This window comes from Mustela erminea, chromosome 9, assembly GCF_009829155.1.
Source record: "Mustela erminea isolate mMusErm1 chromosome 9, mMusErm1.Pri, whole genome shotgun sequence".
Classification (NCBI taxonomy): domain Eukaryota; kingdom Metazoa; phylum Chordata; class Mammalia; order Carnivora; family Mustelidae; genus Mustela; species Mustela erminea.
Genome location: NC_045622.1, coordinates 87814816 through 87842038, shown reverse-complemented (window position 1 = coordinate 87842038; position 27223 = coordinate 87814816). Strand labels below are relative to the sequence as shown.

The window sequence follows — 27223 nt, the reverse complement described above, 5'->3', positions numbered from 1 at the left end:
AATAAAATCTTAAAAAAATATAATAATAATTAAAAAAATAAATAAAAATGTTATTGAGGTACTTTACATTCTGTTCTCATACTAAGACTTCACACCCCTGTGTATATTTTGCACCCTATCTATACTGGTTGTTTTAAGTACATATATACCTATGATAAAGTTTGATTTATAAATTAGATACAGTAAGAGATTAACAACAATAAAGTAGAATAATTACAACAACATACTATAATAGAAGTTATGTGAATGTGGTCTCTCTAAAATATCTTATTATACCATATTTACCCTTTTTCTTCTTGTGATGATGTGAGATGATAAAATGCCTATTGGAAGAGATGGAGTGATCTGAATGAGGCAGCAATTGTGATGTAGTGTTGGGCTACTAGGACCTTCTGATGATAATTCAGAAGGAAGACCATCTGCTTCCAAAGCCTGGTTGACCACAGGTAACTAAAACCATACAAAGTGAAACCACAGATGGGGGGTGGGGAGGAACTACCATGTATCTCACAAAATTTACATTTGAAAAAATTGATTCACACATCTAAGTTGTCCCAAAAACATTTAAAAGCTTTCCAATAACTGAACTGAGAAGCAATATTTTTATTTAAGCTTAAACTAATTAAAATTAAGTGAAATTTAAAACTCAGTGAGCAGCACTAGCCACACTTGAAGTACTCAACTGCCTGGCACATGGGCTAGTGGTCCGTACTTGACAATGGGACCTAGTGATCACATCATACGGTAACTGTACCTTCCTGAAATTTGCAATGGTGACAGAGCATTGGCATAGCTCCTTATAGAACTAAATGTGAATAAGTAAAAAAAAAAAAAAAAAAAAAAAAAAAAAATATATATATATATATATATATATATATGGATTATACTCTCTTATGATTACGTAAGATTACTAAAATCTAAGATAAACTGAAACCTATTTAGAGGTTTTGAAACCCTAAGAGTTTGGAACAATCAAAGGGCGGACCACCACCAGTTTATAAATCCACAGGCATTGGCCATTTGTCCTGAATGTCCTACCCTCAGGAGGAATTTAACAAGTATGAAAGAAGAGGGAGGCTGAGTCAATGGGCTTTTTTTTTTCAAAGACGCATTGAAAGAATAATAAAACCCTAAAATCACAAAGTATTGCAAGTGAAATGAGAAGAGCATCAAGAGAACTAGAAATGAAATCACACATCAAAATCAGAAACAAAATCTTTGATCTAGACACAGGAAAACAGGTTAGAGTAGATAAACACAGCAGTGCATAGAGAGCTGTTATGTGGTAATATAGAAACTGGTAGAATCACTGGGGAAGGGTCCAACGTGTTCTAAGATTAAAAGGAGAGAATGAAAAACAAAGAATTAGTTAACAGTCATAAAAATCACAGTAGATTCATTTCCATTTCCAAACTATTTTAAGTTAAACAGTTGGCAGAGTGGGTAACTTTAATGGAAATTAATCATGCAGCCTGAAGAACAAAATCAGAACAATGACACTATGTGTGTCTGAGAGAGAGACAGAGAGGCAGAGAGAGAGAAATGTTAAGATCTGGGTATAACTACTATAACCCTCCCCCCAAGGTTTCTACTATATGTAACAAATGGACTTGAAACAATTGAATGTCCATTTCTAAGTCACTGGCTTCTTAAATATATAATTTCTGTGTGACCACAATATGAGTAGTAACTAGCACTCTAAAAACTGGGAGCAGATGGCTCCCAAATCCGATTGTACGGTAATCTTGGTGTGAAAGAAAGTTAGAAATAACTCTCACCCTTACTAAAACAAGGCTCCATCTCCACCTCCACCATATATTATTTAAAGAATATATATATTAGCACTAAAACAAATGGAAACATGATCTAAAGGACAATCAACAATGGAGGCATTTTGAACATCTTTCAATTTGGCTCTTATCTGCCAAAACTTCCTGCATTCTATTTTACTTATGTCTTAGGACCCAAGGCAATTTTTGGTTCAGCAGTTACTGCAGACTCACTATAGGCATCCTCTTCAATGGGTAGATTATACTGTTTTCCCCGCCCAAGTCAGGGCTGTATGTCCCTCTTATGAGCTCTCACAAAATTCTGTATTTTCCACCATTCTGGTACTTATCATACACTCATGTAACTTTTTGTCTACTTATTCATCTTCCCTCCTAGATTATGAGCTTGAAAACATAACCTATATCTTATTTTTGGATCCTCATCACCTAAAACAATACATAGACCATTAGGAGACACAGATTAATGAATAAGTGAATAAAGGTATTAACAGAAAATCAAATACGTTTTCACAATCTGTGTTTTTATAACTTAGGCAAATGACAGATATATGTCAGACAAAGGAGGGAAAAGAGTGTTTTTCCTTTAGATGGATAGTTTAAATCATTTTTTTTAAAGATTTTATTTATTTATTTATTTGACAGACAGAGATCACAAGTAGGCAGAGGCAAGCAGAGAGAGAGGGGGAAGCAGGTTCCCCGCTGAGCAGAGAGCCCTATGCGGGGCTCGATCCCAGGACCCTGAGATCATGACCTGAGCCTAAGGCAGAGGCTTTAACCCACTGAGCCACCCAGGTGCCCCTAGATGTATAGTTTAGAAAGACCTGTAAATTAGGGATGTCTGGGTGGCTCAGTTAGTTAAGCCTCCGCCTTCATTCAGCTCAGGTCTTGATCCCAGAGTCTTGGGATTAAGCCCCTCATAGGGCTCCTTGCTCAGTGAGAAGCCTGCTTCTCTCTCTGCCTTTATCCCTTCTCCCCACTTGTGCTCTCTCTCTCTTTCTGACAAATAAATAAATTTAAAAAAAAATTTAACCTGTAAATTAATCACATTCACAAAGAAACTGAGATGCCAAAAATTGAAACTTAGCCTCTTATCTTTACCCACAATAATATCAACAACATAATAACATCTTCACCAATAATGAATAAAACCAAATTCTGCACACTGACTTTTTTTTTTTTTTTAAGATTTTATTTATTTATTTGACAGAAAGAGATCACAAGCAGGCAGAGAGGCAGGCAGAGAGAGAGGAGGAAGCAGGCTCCCTGCTGAGCAGAGAGCCCGATGCGGAGCTCGAGCCCAGGACCCTGAGATCATGACCTGAGCCGAAGGCAGCGGCTTAACCACTGAGCCACCCAGGCGCCCCTGCACACTGACTTTCTAATACAAATCTTGCAACTTGGTCTTACTCTCTTGAACTGATGACAATACTGAGAATTCAATTTGAACTGTTTGTTTAAAATAAATAATTAATATCTCTTTAAACATTTTGATAGAAGATTGTATTTATTATCAAGTATGTACCATGATCTAAAAAAACAGAATTGCTTTAAAAAAAAAAAAAAAACCTGCCAAATGTGATCAACATCAACATACTGGAGCAAAGATTTTGCTACAATATTTACAGTTTCCAGTGATTTTCCAACAGTCTGAAGCAATGATGTGAGTTTCTTACAACCAGGCTATAGTTAAATTTTTTCCAGGGAAATATTTTTAATAGGATTACTGACCCTTTTAACACTCTTGGAAAGAAAATGAATCCTATAAGCATTCTGGCATATAACTATTATAAAAATAAATAGAACAGTCAGTCAGGGGAAATCGTAATAGACTTGAGAAACCAAACTCTAAAGAAATGTACATGATAGTGTATTGATAACCACTTTCACAGGGAGAAGATTCTACACATTAGCAAAACTGAGCATACGAAGACAGACGAAGGGCTGGAAAGAAGGGGCAAAGTCTGAAGAAACAGCTTTCCTGTCTTCCTTAAAACAGAATCACAATCACTTCGATCAATTCTGCAGGCTGTCACTTGATGCTCCGGCTGTCCCTAAGGGCTGTTTGGTTTTTCAGAAGGTACTTAAATGTTTCAGGGGGGACAAGGACGCTTACTGATTGAAGACACATTTTTGCACTCACGATTCTTTGTGCTTTAAGAAGAATTTTTTCAGGTCATTAGTTTATAATGTGAACTGGCGCCTAGGGATATTTTGAAAGGAGAAAAAAAAAAAAAGTGCGCTTGGAGATGCAGTTTATGTGACTTGCGTCATCATTTATTTCAGCTCAGTTTGGAGACCAAAACTGAACTTGCAATGAAGTCACCATATCTGCAACAGTTTCTTTCTCAGCATGCAATGACCTAAAAGAAATCTGAGAACAGAATATATACCCCTTGGCCTCAAAACAAAAACATTATAACCTCTTTAAAATATCCACGTGCTTGCAAGAAGTTCTTACTTTTTCAGAGTATGAAAATAAAGTCAGTTTTACAACTAATTTCCAAAAATAATTTGGATTATCAAAATGCCACTGGCATTCAGAATGTATTAATCCTGCTAGTGTTACTTGTTTCCAGGACCCCACCCCAACCATTCACGCTGCGCTGTTAGGTACAGAGAGCATGGAACAAAATCCTTAGGCTCAGGGAAGGCAAACATCTTCCCAAACCCAAGGTCACAGACCAAAAGATGATTTGGCCATGAATCAAGAGTAGTTGGATCCACATATCCTGTCAGAGGAGATCATTCACAACCCCAAAGTAAACTAGATATTACCTAATTTTTCCATTAAGTGCAAACAAAAACACAGTCCGCAGTTTAAAATTGTAAACAAAACAAATATGGATATTCCAGTGGATGAGGGAACAGAAGGCTGGCAGAGGGCAAAGCAAAAGCTGACACCCTACTCCTCCCCCAACTCCTGGGTGGGACAAGTGTGACATTCTTTAGGAGTCTCCCAACTATGTTAATGTTAATACCTTGTTAAGAAGGGAAAAAAGACCTTGACAATGACAAGGCCTAATGGCCTCCAGTATTCTATAGGTCCTCTTTAGCATATGAAAAGTTCTCCATCGTATATAACCTGTCACGCCTCACAACCCCGGGGCAGCAGCTCTTTCTGCCTGTGGGTCCTGTCCCCGTGCTTTAATAAACCATCCTTTTGCACCAAAGATGTCTGAAGAATTCTTTCTTGGTCATCAGCTCCAGACTTCACCCCACTGCACCTCACCTACATTCTAAAACTTCATCACAACTATCTTGCAAAAGAAGCAAGGTAGAGGGACGCCTGGGTGGCTCAGCTGGTTGAGCATCTGCCTTCTGCTCAGGGTGATGACCCCAGGGTCTTGGGATAGAGTCCTGCCTCAGGCTCCTTGCGCCGGTGGGGAGCCTGCTTCTCCCTCTGCCTCTGCCTGCCACTCCCCCTGCTTGTGCTCTCTTTCTGACAAATAAATAAATAAAATCTTAAAAAAAAAAAAAAAAGAAAGCAAGGTACAATAACTTTTCCTTTTCTTCACTGTAAATACCTTTCTTACACATTTGTTAGGACACAGGATAAATGGTTTAAAATCATGAAGTCAAGTATCCTGACAAATGTCACCACCTCAGGAGATTCTGAAACTCCCTATTCTCAGTCAGGTACACATTAGAATCCCCAGGGGGAATTTTTACAAAGTGCGGGTTTCTGGGCCCCCATTAAGACTCTGAGGGGGCCCCAGAATCACCGCGCTCTACAATACCCTCCGCTGAGTCCACAGTGCAGCAAGGGGGGAACATACTGCCTCACAGATGTGGATTGATGACCCACAAAGGACCAGACTGAGAGCAGGTCAGCAGCAGGCGGGCTGAAGCGAAACCCAAAACGAAGAGGACAAACTCAAACGCCTACAGGCACCACTTGGGTGAATGAAGCAGGTGAGGCACATGCACACATTTTTACCATGTGTGAGAGCCAGAGGGTGTGACAAATGGGGAGCTCATACAGCAAGGGCTCCCGAACTCTAGCTGCTATTGCCATCAGGGAAATAAGAGGTAACAGGTCTCCTCTCTTAATTGGAAATACACAAAGCAAGTCAATATTTTTATGTAAAATTTCCCATCCTTTAAATGTTAGCTCAATAAAAAAAAAAAACACAAGACATAATGAAACAGGCAATATGGGCATGGCCTTTAGGCTTCAATTTATCACTTCCGATCTAAAGGATTGTTTCCATTCTCTAGAAACCCTAGCATCATCATCATAACGATGACAAGAACACAATACCTAGCATTCATTAAGTATTTACGCGCTTGCCACTAGGCTCAAGAGTTTGACTTGAAATTACCTCAATTAACCTTCATCCTTTAAGGTACTGTTTTTACCCCAACCCCAACTCAAACCCCTCTGCCAAGGTCACGTGCCCAGAAAGTGGCAACACCAGGATCCAAATGGATACAGTGTAACTCCATAGCCTATACTATGCTGTATGTCTTAAAAGTTTTAAATACACTTAAAAAAACCTCCACTCTTTGCAGTTACATTTCTTCAAAAATAAAGGAATTACACAAAATTATTTCTCAGGTCCCTATTGATTTTCAAATGCAATGGCTCTGACTCTTGGTTGTATAAAAATGTTGGTATTTATATCCATCTGTCTCAAACACCTGATTAAAAGAAAGGAATGGATGCTTACTGCACAGTCTTTTTGAAAAGGCAGCAAAGACATAAGATTATAATAAAATCTATCTCTACTGCTGTAGAAAGTTTACTTCTCCATTTTACCTTTTGAAAGATGAGTAAAAGTGCTCAGGAATTCTTCGTATGTTTGTTCATGGCAATTTACAAACTTATCCAAGACTTCTTCAATTAATTGATCTTCATCCATGATCTCCAAATCTGATATTGGGGCAGGCATTCCTTCTCACAAGGCCACTTTACCTAGGAGACAAAGAAAAACACGAACTAGAGAGTTGTGCAGGACCAGCCTCCTTGAAAATGCTGTAGAAACCTGCAGATATTCAGTCTTTCAAGGTGAGATGGATTTCAAAGTATGTCAACCACACATCCAATGACAACAATAACAGCTTATATTCATAAGCTACTTATTTAGCATTTACTATGTATGAAGGGCTGTTCTGAGCATGATAATGTTAACTTTGTAACAATCTGAGCTCAGGTCACAGAGCCAGTAGGTAGAAGTAATGGGTTCTAGAGCCAGATCCTTAGAACGCATGCCCTTACACACTTTACAATGTTTTTCATTCTATCTGTTACGTGACACTCTGCCCCCACCATGTACTATGGTACTGTTGCGGCCAAACAATTGACTTGTCTGTGCTTTAACATACCCAGCGACTCGGAACTCTGAACATTCCAAAGAAACCTTTGGACAGCTCTATTAAAGACCTCTTTTAAACTCTCTCCCTGTACATTTCCCCAACTGGTCCCTGAGCCCCTGAGATCATACTGAATAATTTCAATCCTTCTTCTACAGGACAGCTTTCCAAATATTTGAACAAGCCTATGCTGTCCCTCCTCAATTTTATTTCACTCACTTAAATTTCTTTTTCAAAACCCAGCTCAGAATTCGGTTTCTCTCTTAGCCTTCCATCTCCCATCACCCCAGAGAGCTGATCATAATTTCTCTGGGCTGCTTCTGGACTCCGACGTACATTGTATTAGAAATAGCTGTGTACATTTCTGTGTCCAATTAGACACAAATCCCATGAAAGGCAGGGCCCCCGTCTTTTCATTTTTGTACTCCAAATGTTAACAGCTTAGGATGGGGCCTACAGCTGGCAATCAATCAATATGAAGCTAAAATTACTCATTTAAGCAGGTACAGTAGTCAAATACTGCTAGAAGCTGGCAAAACTTTCAACTAAAGTCACCCAATTATTTCACCTATGCCTAACATGACATAACTTCAAGTGTTTCCCCCCTCCTGCTCAATCTACCTGGAAAAGATTTCATACTGTCTGCATCTCCCTTCAAAATATAAAATTCTTGGGGCACCTGGGTGACTCAGTTGGTTAGGCAACTGCCTTTGGCTCAGGTCATGATCCCAGAGTCCCAGGATCCGCATGGAACTCCCAGCTCCACAGGGAATCTGCCTCTCCCTCTGATCTTCTCCCCTTCTCATGCTCTCTCTCACTCTGTCTCAAATAAATAAATAAAATCTTAAAAAAAAAAAATGCCATCCAAAAATGAAGCCAAGATCCCAGACATGGTCTGGATCCCGTGAAACTGGACTAACTCTCACATTCCAAACACTGCACTGTGTCGCCGACGCGCACCCACGTTGCCGGTAGCCTGCTCGCACTGTCAGTTCGTTTAACACACTGCTAAATGCCTGTCAGCTGAGACACAATGCTTCCATCCTTACAGTTCGAACTTAGTTTTCCCTTGTGATATTTCATCTTGTTAAATTCCATTCATTCGGTATGAAATATCATTCTTGCATAGCTTTGAGAAATTTACTATCTACAGAAAGCAGAAGAGTCTTTACTGCATACACAGTCAGTGTAATTCGCGGGGGATAATAAAAAGGAGGGGGTTCTCCAACAGTGTACAGCAGGAGGAGAAAGGGCCGAGCTTCTTCTGTTTTTCTAAAACAGGAGAAAACTTTGTTATTTGTTACTCATTTTATTTGGTATTTACCAAAAGTTCAGAAAGACACAAAAGTGTTCTCATAAGATGACATCTAACATCATCTGGGGGCAAGACCTGATTCGAATTAACATGAAAGTATTTACGGCTTTTATTTCTTCTACTCAGGGTGACTGCTCATACATTTCCCTGAAGAAATCTTAACGAGCTTGTTTTTGAGGTGCTTTCCCAGACCCCACTGTAGATTTTGTGTCATATGTGGTATTATCCCTGATTATCTTTCTAAACTCCAAAAAATTCTGAATTCTGAAACACATCTGACCATAAGGGTTTTTAATAAGCAACTGTGACTCCACACACCCCTCACAGGATCGCTCTGAGGATCAAATGGGCACACACGGCCCTTCAGAACTGCCGGCCACCATGATCATGATGGTAACAGATCAGACTTAGTATTATACTCTGCCCTTGACCTGCTTTGACTGTGACCCGTCTGCCTCTGAGGGCACCAATGTCACCTAAAGATAAGATAAGCACTCATGGTTTACACCTCTAGATAAAAATATGGTGTTGCAGAACCCCCAAAATAAGATGGAAATAATAGGGGCACCTGGGTGGCTCAGTGGGTTAAAGCCTCTGCCTTCTGCTCAGGTCATGACCCCAGAGTCCTGGGATCGAGCCCCGCATTGGGCTCTCTGCTCAGCGGAGAATCTGCTTCCCTCCCCTTCTCTCGCTGCCTGCCTCTCTGCCTACTTGTGATCTCTGTCTGTCAAGTACATAAATCTTTAAAAAATAATAATAATAAAATAAAATAAAATGAAAATTTTCTACAGAGCTGTAGATGAACTCAAAACCAAAGAAACGATCTCAAACTATTTGTACTTGAAAATTAAATATAGGAAAAAGCATCACTTAGGGTTTATGCAAATTTACCTGTAACACAGCCAGGCTTTGACAAGCCAAAGTTTAATAAATTATGCTGCAGTTACTAGATAAAAAATAATAAATAAATTTGAAGGTGACTGTTATTTCCCTGTCAGTAGGACATGTATTTAATTACAGGAATGTTAATGTCAATCTGCTTTTCCAGAACTGGACCCCAGCAAAATTCCAACTCTGAAAGACATCAATCTCTCCCTCAAACCATCTTGGGTAATCTCCTTCAGCAAGCAAATACCAAACAGAAGCAGCCAGGTTGTGTTTTATATCGCTGTAAATGTCTCCTTGTGGATGCTTTAAAAGTGATAATAGAAATTCTTTCAAACTTCCTTTCCAATTCTCAAAGTGGTATATTTTGAGGTTTTTAGCCTTAACACATCTCAGTTTTACCAAAGGGAAACAATTAACAAGCTATGCACAGCGCGCATTCAAACTCCTTCAAGACCTTTAATTTTATTCATGTGGTTATCACAATACAGGAGAAGAAATGTTTTTATAGACTTTTTAAAGACTTTTGGAAAATCCAGTTTCCTAAACGGTCATTATTTGAAGAGTTTAACAAATACCCACCTGCAAATTCATAACTTTCCTTATCTATAAAAATACATATAACCCAATGTTGAAAGTCCCCAAGGACTGACAGAGCAGATAATCATTTACCAGACAGCCAAAGTGGTTTATGCAAATCCCAGTGGTTTTGTAGAAGGAAGTAATGTTTTTTCAGTTGCCATTCATGTATGTTTGTGTTATCGTGAAGTATTATTTCTAAAAGAAAAAATAAAGGGAGAGACACTATCCCGTAGTAGGGTTCTTTGTTTTGGTTTGATTTTTATGTTTTAAGGCTTAGAGCTCTTCATGAAAGGCCCAGAACATATTGGGAAGATAAGTAAATGTGTAGAAATAATGACCAGTAAATCACACATAACACTTTTACAATCACAGCCATTAGGAGGAGACACAGGGAGGATGTTTTGCTCTACTTGGACTAGTAAATTTCACAGGAAGACCACAGGTTTGGTTCTCTTCCTCTCCAGTCACTGAGAAATGGAGAGAAAAATCACATTAATCTTCCTGGAGTCCTGTTCCTACCACTGAATAAAGAAACTAACAACCTCCCAAATTAGTTTGTGTTCTGTGCTCTCCGAAAGGACATCATTATGAAAATATGGCATGTGGAATTCTCACCATTGATTTAACGCATCTTTGATGTTTATCTTCGGATCTCTGCTTAATGCAACCCACCTAAAGAAAACGCAACTTTCAGAAGCAAGAGTGGTTAAATCTTTGGAAGCAAGTCGCCACGAACTAGTCTCCTCTCAAAGTGTGTAACCTGTTTTTTAACAGCACAGAGAGCTGTGTGTTGGTAAAAATAGGGTTGTCTTTTTTAAACTGCAAGGTTTACTGCTGATATTCTAAAATAATAAATAACACATTTTTAAAGAGTTGTGCAGAGGCTGTCAAAATCCCCTTTCTCAAATTTTCGTAGTTCTGCTCAATAAGAATCTCCTGGTGTGCTGAACGGTAAGATGGAATATTATCAAAAGAATTCACCTTGCCTACGGAAATGAAACCAACAACCTTGGTACTTCACAGGATGGGTCTCCTTTTATATTTCAGAAAATGGGCAAATCTCAAAAAGACCAAATTACATAGCAAGTGTACAGATTTATTCATGGGACAGAAGAGACCCAGTATGAACTGACTTCCTCTTCCTTGACTGAACGACACCGATTTTACATCCTTTAATATTTTTCATGTCTTTTAGATCGTATTAAAAAGAGAGAAAGAAATCCAATGACTGAAATTGTCACAGATTCTCAGGGCTGAGAGAAACCTGAAGGCCATCTAATCCAGTGATAGAGAATAAATCTGAGAAAGACACTTTGGGAAGGGTTTTTGTCAAGAAATGACTATTGATGAGAAACAGTAATGTGGTTCTCATATCAAAAGTAGTAATAGCGTGCTTCTGATGATGAATTTCAAGGCATACATAAAGTCGGCAGGAAATTAAGGAAAAGGCAGCAATCTCACCCAGATGGGTATACCCAGGCCTCCAACAACACTCTGTACCCAGTAACATGCAAAACACCCTGAGGAAAAGAAAGGGAAAGAATATGTGCGCGCGCACGTGCACGCGTGTGTGCATGCATGGGCACAGTAACTCTTCTACTGTGTTTTATCAGCATGAGATAAAAACATGCCATTCTAGCATCAAAGAATATGCTGTACTTTAAGTTATAAACTTTTCCCAATGACCTTTTCCTAACACTTAAAGGCACAGAATTCTTCATTATCACCAAAATGTTGATGCCATAAGCATCTAGACCTCTATATAGATTTTATTTTATTTTTTTAATTTGACAGAGAGAGACAGATAGCACCAGGAAGAGAAGTGATAGGCAGAGGGAGGAGGAGAAGCAGGCTCCCCGCTGAGCAGAGAGCCCAATGTGGGACTCATCCCAGGACCCTGCAATCATGACCTGAGCCAGGCAGACAACCAACTGAGCCACCCAGACGCCCCTTGACCTCTATAAAACGACTTCCCCAGGGCACCTGCGTGGCTCAGTCCATTAAGTGTCCAACTCTTGATTTTGGCTCAGGTCATGATCCCAAGGTTGTAAGATTGAGCCCTGCTTAAGATTCTCCCTCTCCTCCCTCTGTCCCCAGCCACTTCCTCTCTCTCTCTCTCCTCTCTCTCCTTCCCTCCTCTGAAAAAAAAACAACAAAAAAACGCTTGCTCTAAGTACACTTCTGCAGTAAATTTTAAAGGAAATACTTGGAGTTGGGAAAAGCTTGGAGATTACTATTGACTACAGAGCTTATGAAGGCAGAAGCAGTACTGCCATCCAAGCAAAGGTCTTAGTAGTAGGCATTTTCAGGTACATTTTTTTCCTTGACAAATCTCACCGTGAGGAAAAGAGAAAAAGCAGACACCCATTCTAAAAACTTTATCCAATTAAAAAAAAAAATGTGGACTAAATACATGCTTACCATGAACACAGATCCCGCAAAAGCTGCCTTGATAGAAACAGATCTTGTTTCTTATCCTAAAGAGGATTATAACCTATGCATCCTATACAGGACTCCATTTTTGGAACAGGAATGACTCTGATGACCCATGTCGTGATTAGTTTTACATTAGAGCAATATGGAATTGCTCTAATGTATGGAATTGCTCTAATGTGCTCATGTCATGATTAGTTTTACATTAGAGCAATAAGGAATTGAGTGAAAGTATTTTTAAGTGAAGGCTGTAATAGGAGTAAGAATAATAAAAACATCTCAAGGTAAAATAGTGGATTTTATAAAAGAAGCACAAAAAAATACAGACAATCTTTAGGACATAGGACTAGGCAAAGAGTTCTTAGACTTGACACTCAAAGCATGCTCTATAAGAAAAAAAGTGATAGATTATACCCCATCAAAATTCAAAACTTTGTTCTATGAAAGATCTTGTTAAGAAGATCTCTTTAAGATCTTTTTGAGATCTTGTGAAGAAGAGGAAAAGAAAAATCACAGACTAGAAGAAAATGTTTATAAATTACAAATACAATACAGGACTAGCACATAAAATATTTAAAGAACTCTCAAAACCCAATATTCAAGAAAAATCAAAATTAAAAAAACTAGAGACATTAACATTTTACCAAAGAAGATATATAAATGACAAATAATCTAATGAAAAGATAGTATCATTAGCCATTAAAGAAATACAAGTTAAAACCACAGTGAGCTATCACTACACACTCCTCAAAATGGATGAGAAAAATCATCAGAAAAATTGTGGGGATTCAGCCACTCTGGACAATAATTTGGCAGTTCCTTTCAAAACTAAAAATGGACATACCCTACAAGCTAACAGTTTCACTCCTCGGTATTTATCCCAGAGAAATAAAGACTTATTCCCATGCAAGAACTTGTATATGAATGTTCATAGCAGCTTTACTCATAAGGCAAACCCAGAAAACTACCCAAAAGTTCTTTAATGGGTGAATAGTCAAGCAAACATGGTGCATCCGTACCACAGAATACTACTCACCAACAAAAAAAGAACAAACTATTACTTGCACAACAACTTGGATGAACCTCAAAGAAATTGTGCTTAGTGAAAAAAGCCAATCTTGAAAGGCTACATACATACTGTTTGATTCCATTCATGTGACATTCATGAAACAACATAATTATCAAGACAGAGAGAGACTAATGGTTGCTGGATTAGGGATGGGGGAGGGGATGGATACAGATATAAATAGGGTAACATGAATGGGGTAGTGGTGATACAGCTGAGTATCTTGACTGTGGTGGTGGTTATACAAGGCTACACATATGATATAGTTTAACCACACACACACACATTAGTGTATATATAACTGGTGAAGTCTGAATATGTTTGTGTTTTGTACCAATATCAGTTTAATGATTTTTATACTATACTACAGATATACAAGATGTTAACACTGCAGAAGGCTGGAGCAAGGGTGCATAAAACGTCCCTACGCATTTTTTTTTTTTTTTGGCAACTTTACGTGAGTCTATCCTGTGATCTGTAATTATTTTGAAGTTAAAAGTTTACAGGTGGGTGGGGGGGAAGAGGAGCAGCAGAAGAAGGCTAAGTCAATGAAGGCAAAAAAGACTTAAGAAAATCATCACTAAAAGTTTACCAAGAATGTTGGAACTCATGCATGTTGATTGTCTTCCCCCCTGCAGAAAGTTCTGGGGGGATGGGAGTAACACTAATCTATAAAATAACATGTTTAAGCAGGAACTTTTCTCTTGAAAAATTTGCTTGCCTTTCCAGCTCATCCATCCAAGCTACCGTAATGAGATTTCTTGAGGCTATCATTCATTAAGCCTTGCTGTTCATCAGCAGATTGTATAAAATCAATTTTATTTCCCCAAAATATACTCTTCCTTCAAGCTGTTTAAGCCAATCCACAAATGTATGCATTGACTCACCGAGGCAGGTCAACTGAGTATTAGACTGTTTTCAATTACACAGTTATTAATTCCATTAAACAAAGAAAAATGCAAACCGTTAAGCATTCAAACTTCCTCTTCCCACTCAATCCCTATTGTTTTATAAAAAGCAAATTGCCAGTGGATATGGTATCTGAAGGATATACCCATAAGACAAATTTCAGAAAATCTACTATTTTGGAAATCAGACTTCTTTTTCACTATCACTTTTGTTTATCCCATTTGTTGAAAAAGTTCAAGTTATGGATGATCACAAGTAAATACCCTGTCTTCACCCCCTAATAAACATCCTACAAGTACATTAATTCTAGACTAGCACATTTATCAAGAAAAATGTTCGATACATGTCTTTCAACCACATTCAAAACTGATCTCCTATCTTCAGAAATGTAATCAACTACATCAGTGAGTTATGAATGATAACAGTTAAGTCTTGCACTGAACATTTTTTCCTCAAGGATCCTAACAAAGCTGTGAATCCAGTAGACGCAGTAGTTTCTGGGTCAACTTCAGAGCTCTATAATCACTCATTAGTATTTCAATTGTAAGAGATTTTTTAGCTCAGTTGTAATCCCATCTTCACATGGGATGCCCCATTAATGTGGGGCATTAATATCCCATTAATGCTTATGTCTTCTCTACTGCAGAACAACTTTAACATAAAGGCAAACACTCTTAATTAAAGTTGTCCCCTTCTAGCCAGTTTCCTGAGCCTGCATACTGCACAATACTTCTAAAACACCAGAAAGCTTGCTTTAAAGCAAAATCCACACAGCTAGTCAGGAGCAGGTGTAGACAAACCCAACTAAATCAAGTCTGCTTGCAGAAATTAATTTCTAAGTGTTTCAAAATGCCAGATCTTGCTAATAAAATCGACCTTTTCATTTGACATTCTCTTAAAAGAAACAGGATTTTAAGGATGCATTTCCCAACTATTTTTTATTCTAAATTCCTATGGCTGGAATAATAAATGAGCTTTCAGAGGTCGTACAGTGCTTTCCCAGATTCCAATTAATCTCACCATTTTATTTGTAATTTTACCTCAATATATACAACATAACATACATACACCAACATGGCTTCTATATCCAAAGAGAGTAACTAAGAAACATAAAATACCTCCTTCTCTAAAAATAAAAATTTTTGAAGTGAATTTTTTTCCTAGTACAACATTGTAAATCACCTCTGAAATTTTTCTCCATTTTATTTTATGGCAAAGAGTGCACCTTAAATCACAGAACAATGAAACATAGGAAAATACCAGTCATTCTCGTCAGGTGGCCATATTTAATTAATTGCCCTAAGTAAAAAGTGACAAGTCACTTGTCATGTTCTTCTCTTGACAATCCATCACACTAACTGTAGATTGCTTCCTTCTATATATTTCCTCTTCCTTCCTCTTTTCTCCTCTTTGCCAGTTTCAGTTGTAGCTCCCATTATGGGAGCTACAAGTATCTCTTTTCCTATGCTATTTATATTATTTCCTTAAAAATCAGCCACTTATTTAAAAAGTAAAAATTATCTATTCCCATCGGAATGCTATGAAAAGTTGTCACTAACACTTAACTAATTCATCAAGCAACCATGTAATTTGTTTCCCCATTTATAAAACGGGGATGGAAATGCTTGAGAGGCACTCTGCACAAAAACAGTCACGAGTTCACACAAGAGTGCTTCTCCCCTGCCTCCCCTCAACCCACCCTGTATAACACCCCTGCAGCTGTGTTATTCTTGTCGCATGGTTTAACTTCTCTGGCCTTAAGCTGTTTGAATGCACAACTAGAGGGACTGGACTTGAAGCTGTCTTCCATCACTGGCATTCTGTTTTTCTCCAACAATGCTTCCTAACTGTTCGCTTACTATGTCAGTACAGCCTGCTACTTTCATCTCCCTGCTGCTAAATAAACAATATTTTATTCTGTAATTGCACGGACTAGCATTCTTTCATTATCCGCTGGTTTTGGATGTAAGGTAGGCAAACCAACATATTTCAGTTTAAATTTGATTCTGCCTCAAGGTTTAAGAATGAGCTGAGCAACCTATAATTACGATTTCTTGGTGAACTTTTAAGAATTTTAAGGGTGAGTGTAAGAAGGATGTAAAGTTGCTTCGTCCTACTACCATGTATGTTCCTTAAAGGCAAGCCCTGTGTCTGTCATAATTTTTCTCATTCTCCAGTGCCTCTGTACATAGTGGATGATCAGTAAATACAGTTGATTATTTCACATTTAGTCTCTATGCTGAGCACTTTAAGCAAACTAGGATCTTGATTAAGATCACTGCAAGTTCAATGTCCTCCTAATGGTGTGGCAAAGGCTGAGGGCTTTAAAACCCATTTCCAAATGTGTTGCTAATTTCCAGATGCTTCAGGAAACAAATAACCCATTCAGCAACAAACCACCTGTTTTTTTTTTTTTATGTTAGTAGTAAAATAGAAAGGCAAAAATACTTGCATAAACATACCCATGGTTTCTGTGTTACATTTCTTATTTTGCATTTATTATGGAGATATCCAATATGTCAATTTTATGAGAGCTGTCATTGATGCTGGAATTTCAAGTACTACAATCATTATATAACACAATAAACAGGTTAGGGAAATAATCCAATACTCTTTTGCAGACAAAGAAAAAAATCATCATGGAAGTAACTAGGAGAGATGACGAGGCTTTTTTAAAGGACGGACCAACACTTCAAATGATGAAAACCAGCCAAACAACTGAGCTACTCATCCGTTTTTAAAAAGTCAACCCTGACACTATATCCTAAAACTTTGCAAAGAATTAAAATAGTCACTTGTTCACATGTATTTATAGTACCATCATCAGACAAGATTTACTAAGTACACTCTCCAAACACTTTATATCCATTAATCCTTACAATAGGGCAGGTAGCACCTCTGTTTTAGAAATAAGGGAACTGAAGCTCAAAAAGATGATTTAGCTAGTAAGTGGCAGAACTGAGACTCAAAGTCAGACCTGTTTTCCTTTGATCACGCATTCTATCATCTAAGCTACATGGAAACTGATTAAATGACCAACAATTCCATTTACTTAATGGAATTCTAGGAAGTTATTAAAAATTATAAAGGTGAAAATAAAATATACGATTATAGTGTATATGAAATATTATATTAAAAAGATAAAATGAAATTTAAATGTACTCTCATTATAACCAGGTAAAATGTATATATATTTAGATAAACATCATAGTAGAGAACAAATAAAAAAAAATTTGATGATTAGTTGATGGGCTAATGAGTGGTATAGACTGATCAATAGAACAGAACAGAGAACAATGAAACAGACCCACATAAATAAAATCAACTGATCTTTAAAAAAAAAAAAAGAGCAAAGGCAACACAGTACAACAGAGATAGTCTTTTCAACAAAGATTCTGGAACAACTGTATCTCCATAGGTAAGAAATGAATCTAGCCACAGACCTACACCCTTCACAAGAATTAGCTGAAATGGACCACAGACATAAACAAAAAAATGCAAAACCATAAAGTTCAGAGTTCACAGGAATGGCAACAACTTTTTAGATACAACACCAAACGTATAATTCATAAAAGAAATAATTGGTAAGATGGCCTTACTAAAATTAAAAAACTTCTGCTCTGCCAAAGACACTGACAAGAGAATAAAAAGAAAAGCCACAGACTGGGAGAAAATATTTGTCAGAAATATTTGCCAGAAACCCAGCTGATTATCTAAAATATGCAAAGAACTCTTAAAATTCAAAAATAAGCAAACAATCTGATTTTAAAATGAGCTGAAGGGGTGCCTGGTTGGCTCAGTGGGTTAAAGCCTCTGCCTTTGGCTCAGGTCATGATCTCAGGGTCCTGAGATCGAGCCCCGCATCAGGGTCTCTGCTCAGCAGGGAGCCTGCTTCCCCACCCCCCACCCCGCCCCGGCCTCTCTGCCTACTGGTGATCTCTCTTTCCCCCTCTGTCAAATAAATAAATAAAAATCTTAAAAAACAAAACAAAACAAAAATGAGCTGAAATTTAACAGACAACTGACCAAAGAAGATATACAGATGACAAAAAAGGGACATGAAAAGATGCTCCACATCATACGTCATCAGGGAAATACAAACTAAAACAACAATGAGATACCACTACACAGCTGTTAGGATGACCAGAATCCAGAACACTGGCAACACCAAATGCTGACAAGGATGTACGGCAACAGAAACTCCCATTCATTGCTACTGGGCACTGAGCACTTTAAAGACATGAGCTGACTTAATCTTTTTCTAACAATCTTTTGAGGTGACTACTTCTATTATCCCCATTTCAGAGACAGAGAAACAGAGGCTTTGAGATTAAGATGACTCCACAGGCAAATGGCAGGCTGGCAAAGAAAACCACATCACTTTGATTCCAAAGCCCATTCTCGTAATCATTCCGCTGTACAATATTACACCGCAGCTCCTATATAAAATTGTACAAAGGAGGCCTCCAATAACTGGAATGACCTCTGAGCTTTGCATTAAACAAAATGAGACTGGGGCTCCTCAGTGGCTCAGTGGGTTAAAGCCTCTGCTTTGAGCTCGGGTCATGATCCCAGGATCCTGGGATGGAGCCCTGCATAGGGCTCTCTGCTCAGCAGGGAGCCTGCTTTCCTTCCTCTCTCTCTGCCTGCCTCTGCCTACTTGTGATCTCTGTCAAATAAATTTTAAAAAATAAAAAATAAAAAAAATGAGACTACTAAAGAGCAGTTCAAAATCAAAATGATTGGCATTGGTATTGGTGGTCTCTACTTTAGGAAAAATAATTTACCACTGTATTCCTAATAGTATTAAAGTCACAGCAATTATATTTATTCTTTTCTATATTTTTCTAAAATGTTTTTAACAAAAACATAAATCAGGTTGCAGGCAGGATTTTTTTATTTTATTTTATTTTTTTTTTTTTTGGTCTTTACAACTAGTGGATTGTGTTTCTATTGTTGCTCAGTAAGGAAATAGTTAAATCTTGAGCGTATGTATACCCTGGTGGATATCTCCCTCAACCATCTAAAGACAAGAAAAAAAAAGGTCACAGTCAGTTACTCCCGTTAGATCAGTGTTCACTGGAACATCTGTAGGCACATTTACACACTCTCTTGACTGTGAGCCTCCTGCTTGCCACAGTCAGAGTGGTCAGTCAGTGAATCTTCCCCAAGTGCTGACATTTAATACCTGGTCTAGCGGCAAAGATTCAGAGAGGGGTGAGCAGCCCTTCTGGCCTTCAGGTAGGTCCAAAACCTTCATTTCTACCAAAGCTAATAGATGGGCACCCACGTTTGTCAACTTTCAGGGAAAGGTGATGCTTCCCTGTACAGTCTGTTAGTCACAGATGGACTGGGTGTCCAGACGGGGAGGGGATGCTGCAAAATTCGGAACTATGGGGCTTTCTGGTGTCAAGCTACTGCAAGGATTTAATTCCTGTGGCATCAGAGTCCATGTGCTAATCTTAGTACATAAATGTTTCTCTGGCATAAGTGTCAGAAAAAAGACCTAATCCTGGTTTCAGTGCCTGGAAAAAAAAAAAAAAAAATCAAATAATATATGCCTGGAACCTGATTAGCTGTGCAAGATAGTGTTAATTCATGGACGGAATGACTACAGTTACATAAGGTTACCTGCTATTTTGGAGTGATCAGGAAAACATGGGCAACACCGATCAGTAAGATTTAATGCCTCCGAGTACAGTACCTTTCTTTGGAAGGAAAAAAGAGTTAGTTCAGACACAGGAAACTACAAACCCAGACCTCACACCATTAGTTCTCTTTTGATTCTCAACTATGCCCCAGCTTCACAGTGAATAAATGAAAACCTCCCTGCTGAGGAATGTTAGCATGGGGTTGGGAAAATTGTATAAATTTATTGGTCCTCTATTTCTGTCTTTTAAAAAGAATCTTTCATGTGTCAACTTTGAAACTTCCTTCAGTTGAAGAACAGTATCTTCTTTTTCAAAATCTACCTTTTTTATCTAGCCTATTTAAAGAAAGTAGATTATTTTAGCTCTAGTATAACCTTTCAAAAACTCTTAAAAACCAAGATGTGATTAATATAGTCATATTAAGACCATGGGAAATATACAATAGTCTACTCCAGTGAAAACATATTTAAGTTAATAAAGCAAATTTGAAAAACTAAATAAATATGGCAGAATAATATGAAAACACTTTCAGTGTTTCAATATTCCTATTTACTCTTTCAATACCTAAGTCATCTGGTCATGGTTTAAAATGGATATTCTAAAAATTAAATGCACAAATACTTAAAGTGTGTCACCAGAGGAAATAATTCATCCTACTAGTAATAAGCCTCACCACTGTTTTTAGGACCCTAAAATCATGAGGTATACCAAGAGCGGGGCATCAAAAGAAGGACAGGTCAGAAATCTTTAGGGACCCAAACTAAGCTACAAAAAATGGGTACTATTTTTTATGCCTTGCCTAAGAAAATGTGTCTGTTAATCTATAGTAATCATGTTTTCACTTATGAGAAGCCAAATTCCCTATGACAACCTTAGAATGAAGCCAATAGGCCACAATGAACACTTTAAAAAACAAAACAAAAACAAAAAAAAAAAAAAACCTCGCTGTTTAAAAGCAAGTGCTCTTGGTGTATGTTCATCCCTTGGGATCTAGAATGCATTACCCCTGTATGGCTTGCTCTACATCCCAGTAACAGTCTTCAGAGGTATCTAAGATAAACAGGCTTTGGCTTCAATGCTCACTCCACCAAAAAATAAACAACTCTCTGACAATCATCACATATCATGCTAAGTGTAATCACTTATGGTTTTCATTTACTGAATTGAGGGTTAACAGTATTTCTTTTTAATTCCTATGGAGAGCATTTTCTTAGTTCCCAGAAGTCTTCTCTTTTGTATATTTGGATAGGCCCCAAATAAAGAAAACACCCATGTTATTTTGTAAGTAGGCCAAGTTGCTGAACCTATAAACCATCATGGTCTAAAGAAGAGACAGGCTTGCTTTTGCAACTTTAGTAATAATGCTTCTCACTCACCATGTCCTCATTTGGTTTAATAACAAACAAGATGGGGGGGAAAAAAAACCCACAAGATGATTATTAAAATATCACATCTTGAGGAATCTCCTAAGTAAACTAAATAGAAGAGAACATTTAGCAATTAATTACATCTGATCTACAGAAGTGCTTCAAGGCAAAAGCACCCCCCTCCAAGATGTCACGAAGACTGATCATAGATTCTAAATGGTCCAAGGAATCTTTGCAGGGAGAATAAAAATACAGTGTCAACTAACATTTATTAAATGCTCATTATATACCGGGCACTGTGCTTTGTGACTTACATGTGTTATCCCGTTTATCCTTCAAAACAATCCAATGAATACGTACTAATATGATTCCCATTTTACAGGAAAGAAAGAACAGAGGAAAAATAACTTGCCCAAGATGGTTACACAGTAACTAAGTTTCAGAGCCCGGATTTGGACTCCGACTTCATAGTCTGCCTATTTAATGAGTGGTTAGAGAAAGGGTAACAAAAATAAATGAATTATTTCCTGTTATTTAAACTGAACTCACCACTAGCTGCTCCACTGATATGCTTATCCAATTCTCATTAGTCAAAAAAATTAATCAGTCTAAACCCATGGACCAAATCCCAGATCCTAACTCCCTTCTAAGCATCTCCAACGTTATATCATCTGCCGTGACTGCAGGTAATTGTGTACTAACAACCTTCCCTTTGGTAAGTTAAAGCATAATTATAAAAACTATCACAGTGTGCAAAGCCCTGTTCTAAGTGCTTTACGTGTATTAATTTACTAACCATAAATAACCCCGACCAAGGATGTAGTAATTACCTCATGTTACTGATGAAGAAACTGAGATAGTGAGATGTAAAATTACAAGCTCATAGCATTAGTCGTGAGAGACAGGATTTGAATACGGTCCACCAGCTTGCAGAGTCCAGACTCTGAAGTACTGAGAGCCATATTCAGAGACACTGTTTCAAACTGTTTTTGAAGCATATTAACAATTTACTCTTAACAGTCAGGAATCTGTACTATTTTGTTTCCTCTAACCTTTGGTGTCTAGGACTTCACTTTTACAAACAGGGAGCTTACTTTTAAAGCTCCTGGAATCTCTGAAGGTAAGTAACAGTAATACTTAATTAGGTTTCCTTCATCTAATAAATACCTTTTTAAAAAGTACTATAATACTGGGGCACATGGGTGGCTCAGTGGGTTAATCCTCTGCCTTCGGCTCAGGTCATGATCTCAGGGTCCTGGGATCGAGCCCCGCATGGGGCTCTCTGTTCAGCGAGGAGCCTGCTTCCCCCTCTCTCTCTCTGCCTGCCTCTCTGCCTTCTTGTGACCTGTGTGTCAAATAAATAAAATCTTTTTTTAAAAAAAAGTACTATAATACTAGTATTAATCCTAAATAATTCTGGCACCTCTTTGCTTGGCGCCTGCTTACTACAGAATTACTTAAGAATTATTTCAAATGTCTTGGGCTGAAAAGAGAAATCTGAAATAACAGCCACTATTTTTTTTTTTCCAAGAGAGAGAGAGTGGGAGAAGGAAGAAGAGAAGAATGGAGGAGGGAGGGAGGTGTTTAGGAGTCTTCTCTGCTTCGCTAAAAGAATCCTAAACACCGGAGCAAGAGCGACTGCGGAAAACAAGGAGCCTTAGCAAGGCGCGACGCTTGCTAAAATCGAATTACAGTGTTTCCATTACTAAACCATTATCTGGTCACTTCTACCCTGCACTCCAGGTAAACAGAGACTGGTCCTTGGCCTCCGTAAAATAGTCAAAATAGTCAGCCTTTGTGACCTCCGTGTCCCCCTCGTCCACGCCCTCCCCCACCCCCCACCCCCCACCCCCCCGTCCCAGCAACCTAGGGACACTCAGAGCTGCAACTGAGTCCAGTCCCCCAAAGCGTCCCGGCGGGAGGGGTCTGCAAAAACGCCTCGGCCGGGCTGTCCCTTCAGGCTGCGGTTGCCAGGCAACCCCACTGGAGCCAGAAGCTGCTGTGCCTCCTACTGGGTCACCCGTTTAAGAGACCCCGGAGAGGAACCGGCAACAGCCCGCAGCGGGCTGCCTGACGCCCCTCCTGGGGTTGCGGCCTTCCGGGAACCCGGATGTTGGGTGTGCGTCGGCCACTCTCACCTCCCATTCCCTAGTTTTCCGCTTTAGCTCCCATCTAGTCACTTTGCACTTTGAGCGTCTTTATTCAGAGAGGCATCCTAGGAGTCTCCCGTCCTGTAGCATCAAAAACAATCGTAGCTCCGTAGCTCGAGGACAACGGATTCCTGGGAAATGTAGTTCTTTCTGCCAACAAGCGGTGAGTCTGTGAGGAGAAAAAGGACTACAATTCCCAGAAATCTAAGGGAGACTAGTCCATGTCTAAAACATGTCCCAGTTGCTTGGATCTTCTTAGGAAGAGAGGTTCTGTGGCTCTGTGCTTCTAGCTGCCCGGGTTTTGCTAGTCCCACTACAAGCTTGTTGAAGAAATTTTTTTTTTTTTTAAGCAAGTTTAACATGTGAGGTGATCCAAACAGTGATTTGTTTGGAGAGCTATATGTCATTTTTTTTTTAATTCTTTCAGATAAAAGATCTCCACAGGATCAGAAAATATGTCACTACAGATGGTAACAGTCAGTAATAACATGGCCTTAATTCAACCAGGCTTCTCACTAATGAATTTTGATGGGCAAGTTTTCTTCTTTGGCCAAAAAGGCTGGCCAAAGAGGTCCTGCCCCACTGGAGTTTTCCACTTTGATGTAAAGCATAACCATCTCAAACTGAAGCCTGTCGTTTTCTCTAAGGATTCCTGCTACCTTCCTCCTCTTCGTTACCCGGCCACTTGCATATTCAGAAGCGGCATAGAATCTGAAAAGCAACAGTACATCATCCATGGAGGGAAAACACCAAACAATGAGCTTTCAGATAAGATTTATGTCATGTCCTTTGTTGGCAAGAGCAACAAAAAGGTTACTTTTCGCTGCACAGAGAAAGACTTGGTGGGAGATGTTCCTGAAGCCAGATACGGTCATTCCATCGATGTGGTGTATAGTCGAGGGAAAAGTATGGGTGTTCTCTTTGGAGGACGGTCATACATTCCGTCTGCCCAAAGAACCACAGAAAAATGGAATAGTGTAGCTGACTGTCTGCCCCATGTTTTCTTGGTGGATTTTGAATTTGGGTGCTCTACATCATACCTACTTCCAGAACTTCAGGATGGGCTGTCTTTTCATGTTTCCATTGCCAGAAATGATACCATTTATATTTTAGGAGGACATTCACTTGCCAGTAACATGCGCCCTGCCAACCTATACAGAATAAAGGTTGATCTCCCACTGGGTAGCCCAGCTGTGAACTGCACAGTCTTGCCAGGAGGAATCTCTGTCTCCAGTGCGATCCTGACTCAAACAAACAGTGATGAATTTGTTATTGTTGGTGGCTATCAGCTTGAAAATCAAAAGAGAATGGTATGCAACATCGTCTCTTTGGAGGACAATAAGATAGACATTCGTGAGATGGAGACCCCAGATTGGACCCCAGATATTAAGCACAGCAAGATCTGGTTTGGGAGCAATATGGGAAATGGAACTGTATTCCTCGGCATACCAGGAGACAATAAACAGGCTACTTCAGAAGCTTTCTATTTCTATATGTTGAAATGTGCTGAAGACGATGTGAATGAAGATCAGAAAACACTCACGAATACTCAGACATCAACAGAAGACCCAGGGGACTCCACTCCCTTTGAAGACTCAGAAGAATTTTGTTTCAGTGCAGAAGCGTGTAGTTTTGATGGTGACGATGAGTTTGACACCTACAATGAAGATGATGAGGAAGATGAGTCTGAGACAGGCTACTGGATTACATGCTGCCCTACTTGCGATGTGGATATCAACACTTGGGTACCATTTTATTCAACTGAGCTCAACAAACCTGCCATGATCTACTGCTCTCATGGAGATGGGCACTGGGTCCATGCCCAGTGCATGGATCTGGCAGAACGCACGCTCATTCAACTGTCAGAAGGAAGCAACAAATATTACTGCAATGAGCACGTGAAGATAGCAAGAGCACTGCAAACCCCCAAAAGAGTCCTACCCTTAAAAAAGCCTCCACTGAAATCTCTCCACAAAAAAGGTTCTGGGAAAATTATTACTCCTGCCAAGAAATCTTTTCTTAGAAGGCTGTTTGATTAGTTTCACAAAAGCCTTTCAAATTCACATGCATCAAAATTTTAAACCCATTTTAAAGAATCATAACAATGATGAAAATTATATTTCTATTTTTTTAATTGAAAATGTCTGGGTTTTTTTTTTTTTTTAGTTTTATGAATTAAGTGCCAAGGAAAAGTGCTCATAATACAGTGCTAAATACTTGAAAATCATTTACTCAAAGATATCTTAAATGAGAATTTCTAACCTGATTTTTTTCATCCAGGGAATCTTAAATCAGAAGCAGTAATAGTAATCAAGATTTGCTTATATCCCACACAGGATTTTTGGTTACAAGTAAGCTATAGGGTACTTAAGACGAAGTTAAACTGTTCAAGAAACTAACACCCAAAGGAATTAAATAAATTATTTTGCACAATATAACAATTTGGTGGTTGGCCAAAAATTAAAACCAAAATCACTTATATCTCACGCTAGTGCTCTTTGTACACCTCTAACTGTAAGCTGGCGTCTTAGTTATGCATGTGAACAGAAGAAGGTCCCTATAGCTTATTTAAACTATAAGACAGACAGTCTCCATTGACATGAAGAAAGAGAAAGGCATCTACAGCAAATTTGTTACATTTTATCAAGTTACCTGCATGAACTTTCTTCAGAGGATCCCCCCCACCATCTGGTGCATGGAAGATGAACCAAGGCCAGTCACTTGAACAAATTCTTTTTGAGAGATTTAATGAAAACTGAAGTCCACTGCTACTTAGAATTCTGGGAAAAGAGAATAAAAGTGAGAGCACACTAAGAAAGGACCACTGATTAAATCTCATAAAGAGCAACAGTATTATTTCCCCCAAATAAAAAAAGTTTGAAGATTTTCTAAAGTTAATAGGTAGACGATTTTAAATGGGGAAAACCAAATTTGTGTGTGTATGCATCTAGTTGATATGTGGAGTTTGCTGCCAATGAAAATTATAAAATCAATGTGCTTACAATGGTTCATTTAGATACTTTCTTGAAAGAAAATTAAGAAGACTTCATTTTGAGGGTCCAAGACATCAACTGATAATCAGATGATCTTAAAGAAATGTCGTTCCTTTTGGAGTATTTTTCTGGCAGAGCCTCTCACCCTATCCTAAGAGCTGAAGCTGTGGCTTCTTATTCATCAGTCTTCACTGAAAGTCCACAGTGTATGTGTGAATTACTATGGCCAGATTTAGGGAAACGTGACCATATAGGAGATAAACCCCCGGAACACAAGTTCATCTACACCAGTTCTGTGTGTTAGATACTAAAAGTAATTTGGATAAATTAAATCACGTTCAGTTCATTTTAGTAATGTTGCTTAATGAATATTCCTTTTGAACCATTTATTATACCACTGTTTCATTTTTTGTTGTTTTTGTCACCTATGTAAAACTAATAGAACATTAAAATGTCTTCCATTGGTATTGATTTCCTCCAGTTATTAATTCTCCCAATTATAGACAAAATTTTACTATTTCATTTTCTCAGGATCACTCTATTTGATTTCTTTTTTTCTGTTAATAGGAAGTGGTAGACGTTAAAACTGAAATAACCTTCATAGAGTTCAAAAGAGCTACTTCCTCAAGAGGTAGATACATTCTATTATCTTGACTTGTCTATAGTGACTAAGCACCTAAAGAATTATTACCACATTTGTTTTGTAGTCAGTGAGATGAAGATATGATAACCAAGTGATTTAATTCTGAGCCCACTGGGTTCTGTAGTT

At 38.4% G+C, this 27223-nt stretch overlaps 2 protein-coding genes across 5 annotated transcripts in view; one reads left to right on the top strand and one right to left on the bottom strand.

Moving 5' to 3' along the window:
* The window catches only part of IFTAP (intraflagellar transport associated protein), a 64102-nt gene extending 40509 nt beyond the window's left edge, over positions 1 to 23593 (bottom strand). For 2 of the 3 annotated variants that reach the window (XM_032358599.1, XM_032358601.1), the window contains exons 1-2: positions 23450 to 23593; positions 6550 to 6705 (exon numbers count right to left, since the gene is read on the bottom strand). In XM_032358599.1, coding sequence (XP_032214490.1) covers positions 6550 to 6682 — 133 coding nt within the window. In that variant the 5' untranslated portion in view covers positions 6683 to 6705; positions 23450 to 23593. Of the gene's footprint in view, positions 1 to 6549; positions 6706 to 19924; positions 20002 to 23449 lie in introns of all 3 variants that reach the window. The other variant, XM_032358600.1, reaches the window with a different exon arrangement.
* RAG2 (recombination activating 2) lies at positions 19339 to 26906 on the top strand. Of its 2 annotated transcripts, XM_032358598.1 has the most exons (3): positions 19339 to 19534; positions 22845 to 23054; positions 23889 to 26906. In XM_032358598.1, the coding sequence occupies exon 3, from the start codon at positions 23917 to 23919 to the stop codon at positions 25498 to 25500; it is 1584 nt and encodes a 527-aa protein (XP_032214489.1). In that variant the 5' UTR covers positions 19339 to 19534; positions 22845 to 23054; positions 23889 to 23916; the 3' UTR covers positions 25501 to 26906. The 2 variants fall into 2 exon arrangements, with proteins under 2 accessions (XP_032214489.1, XP_032214488.1); XM_032358597.1 differs by lacking the exon at positions 22845 to 23054.
* The last annotated feature ends 317 nt before the right edge of the window (positions 26907 to 27223 follow it).

What these genes read in the sequence shown, in the direction of transcription:
- RAG2 (XM_032358597.1), top strand. Translation starts at nt 23,917, where the DNA reads ATGTCACTACAGATGGTAACAGTCAGTAATAACATGGCCTTAATTCAA.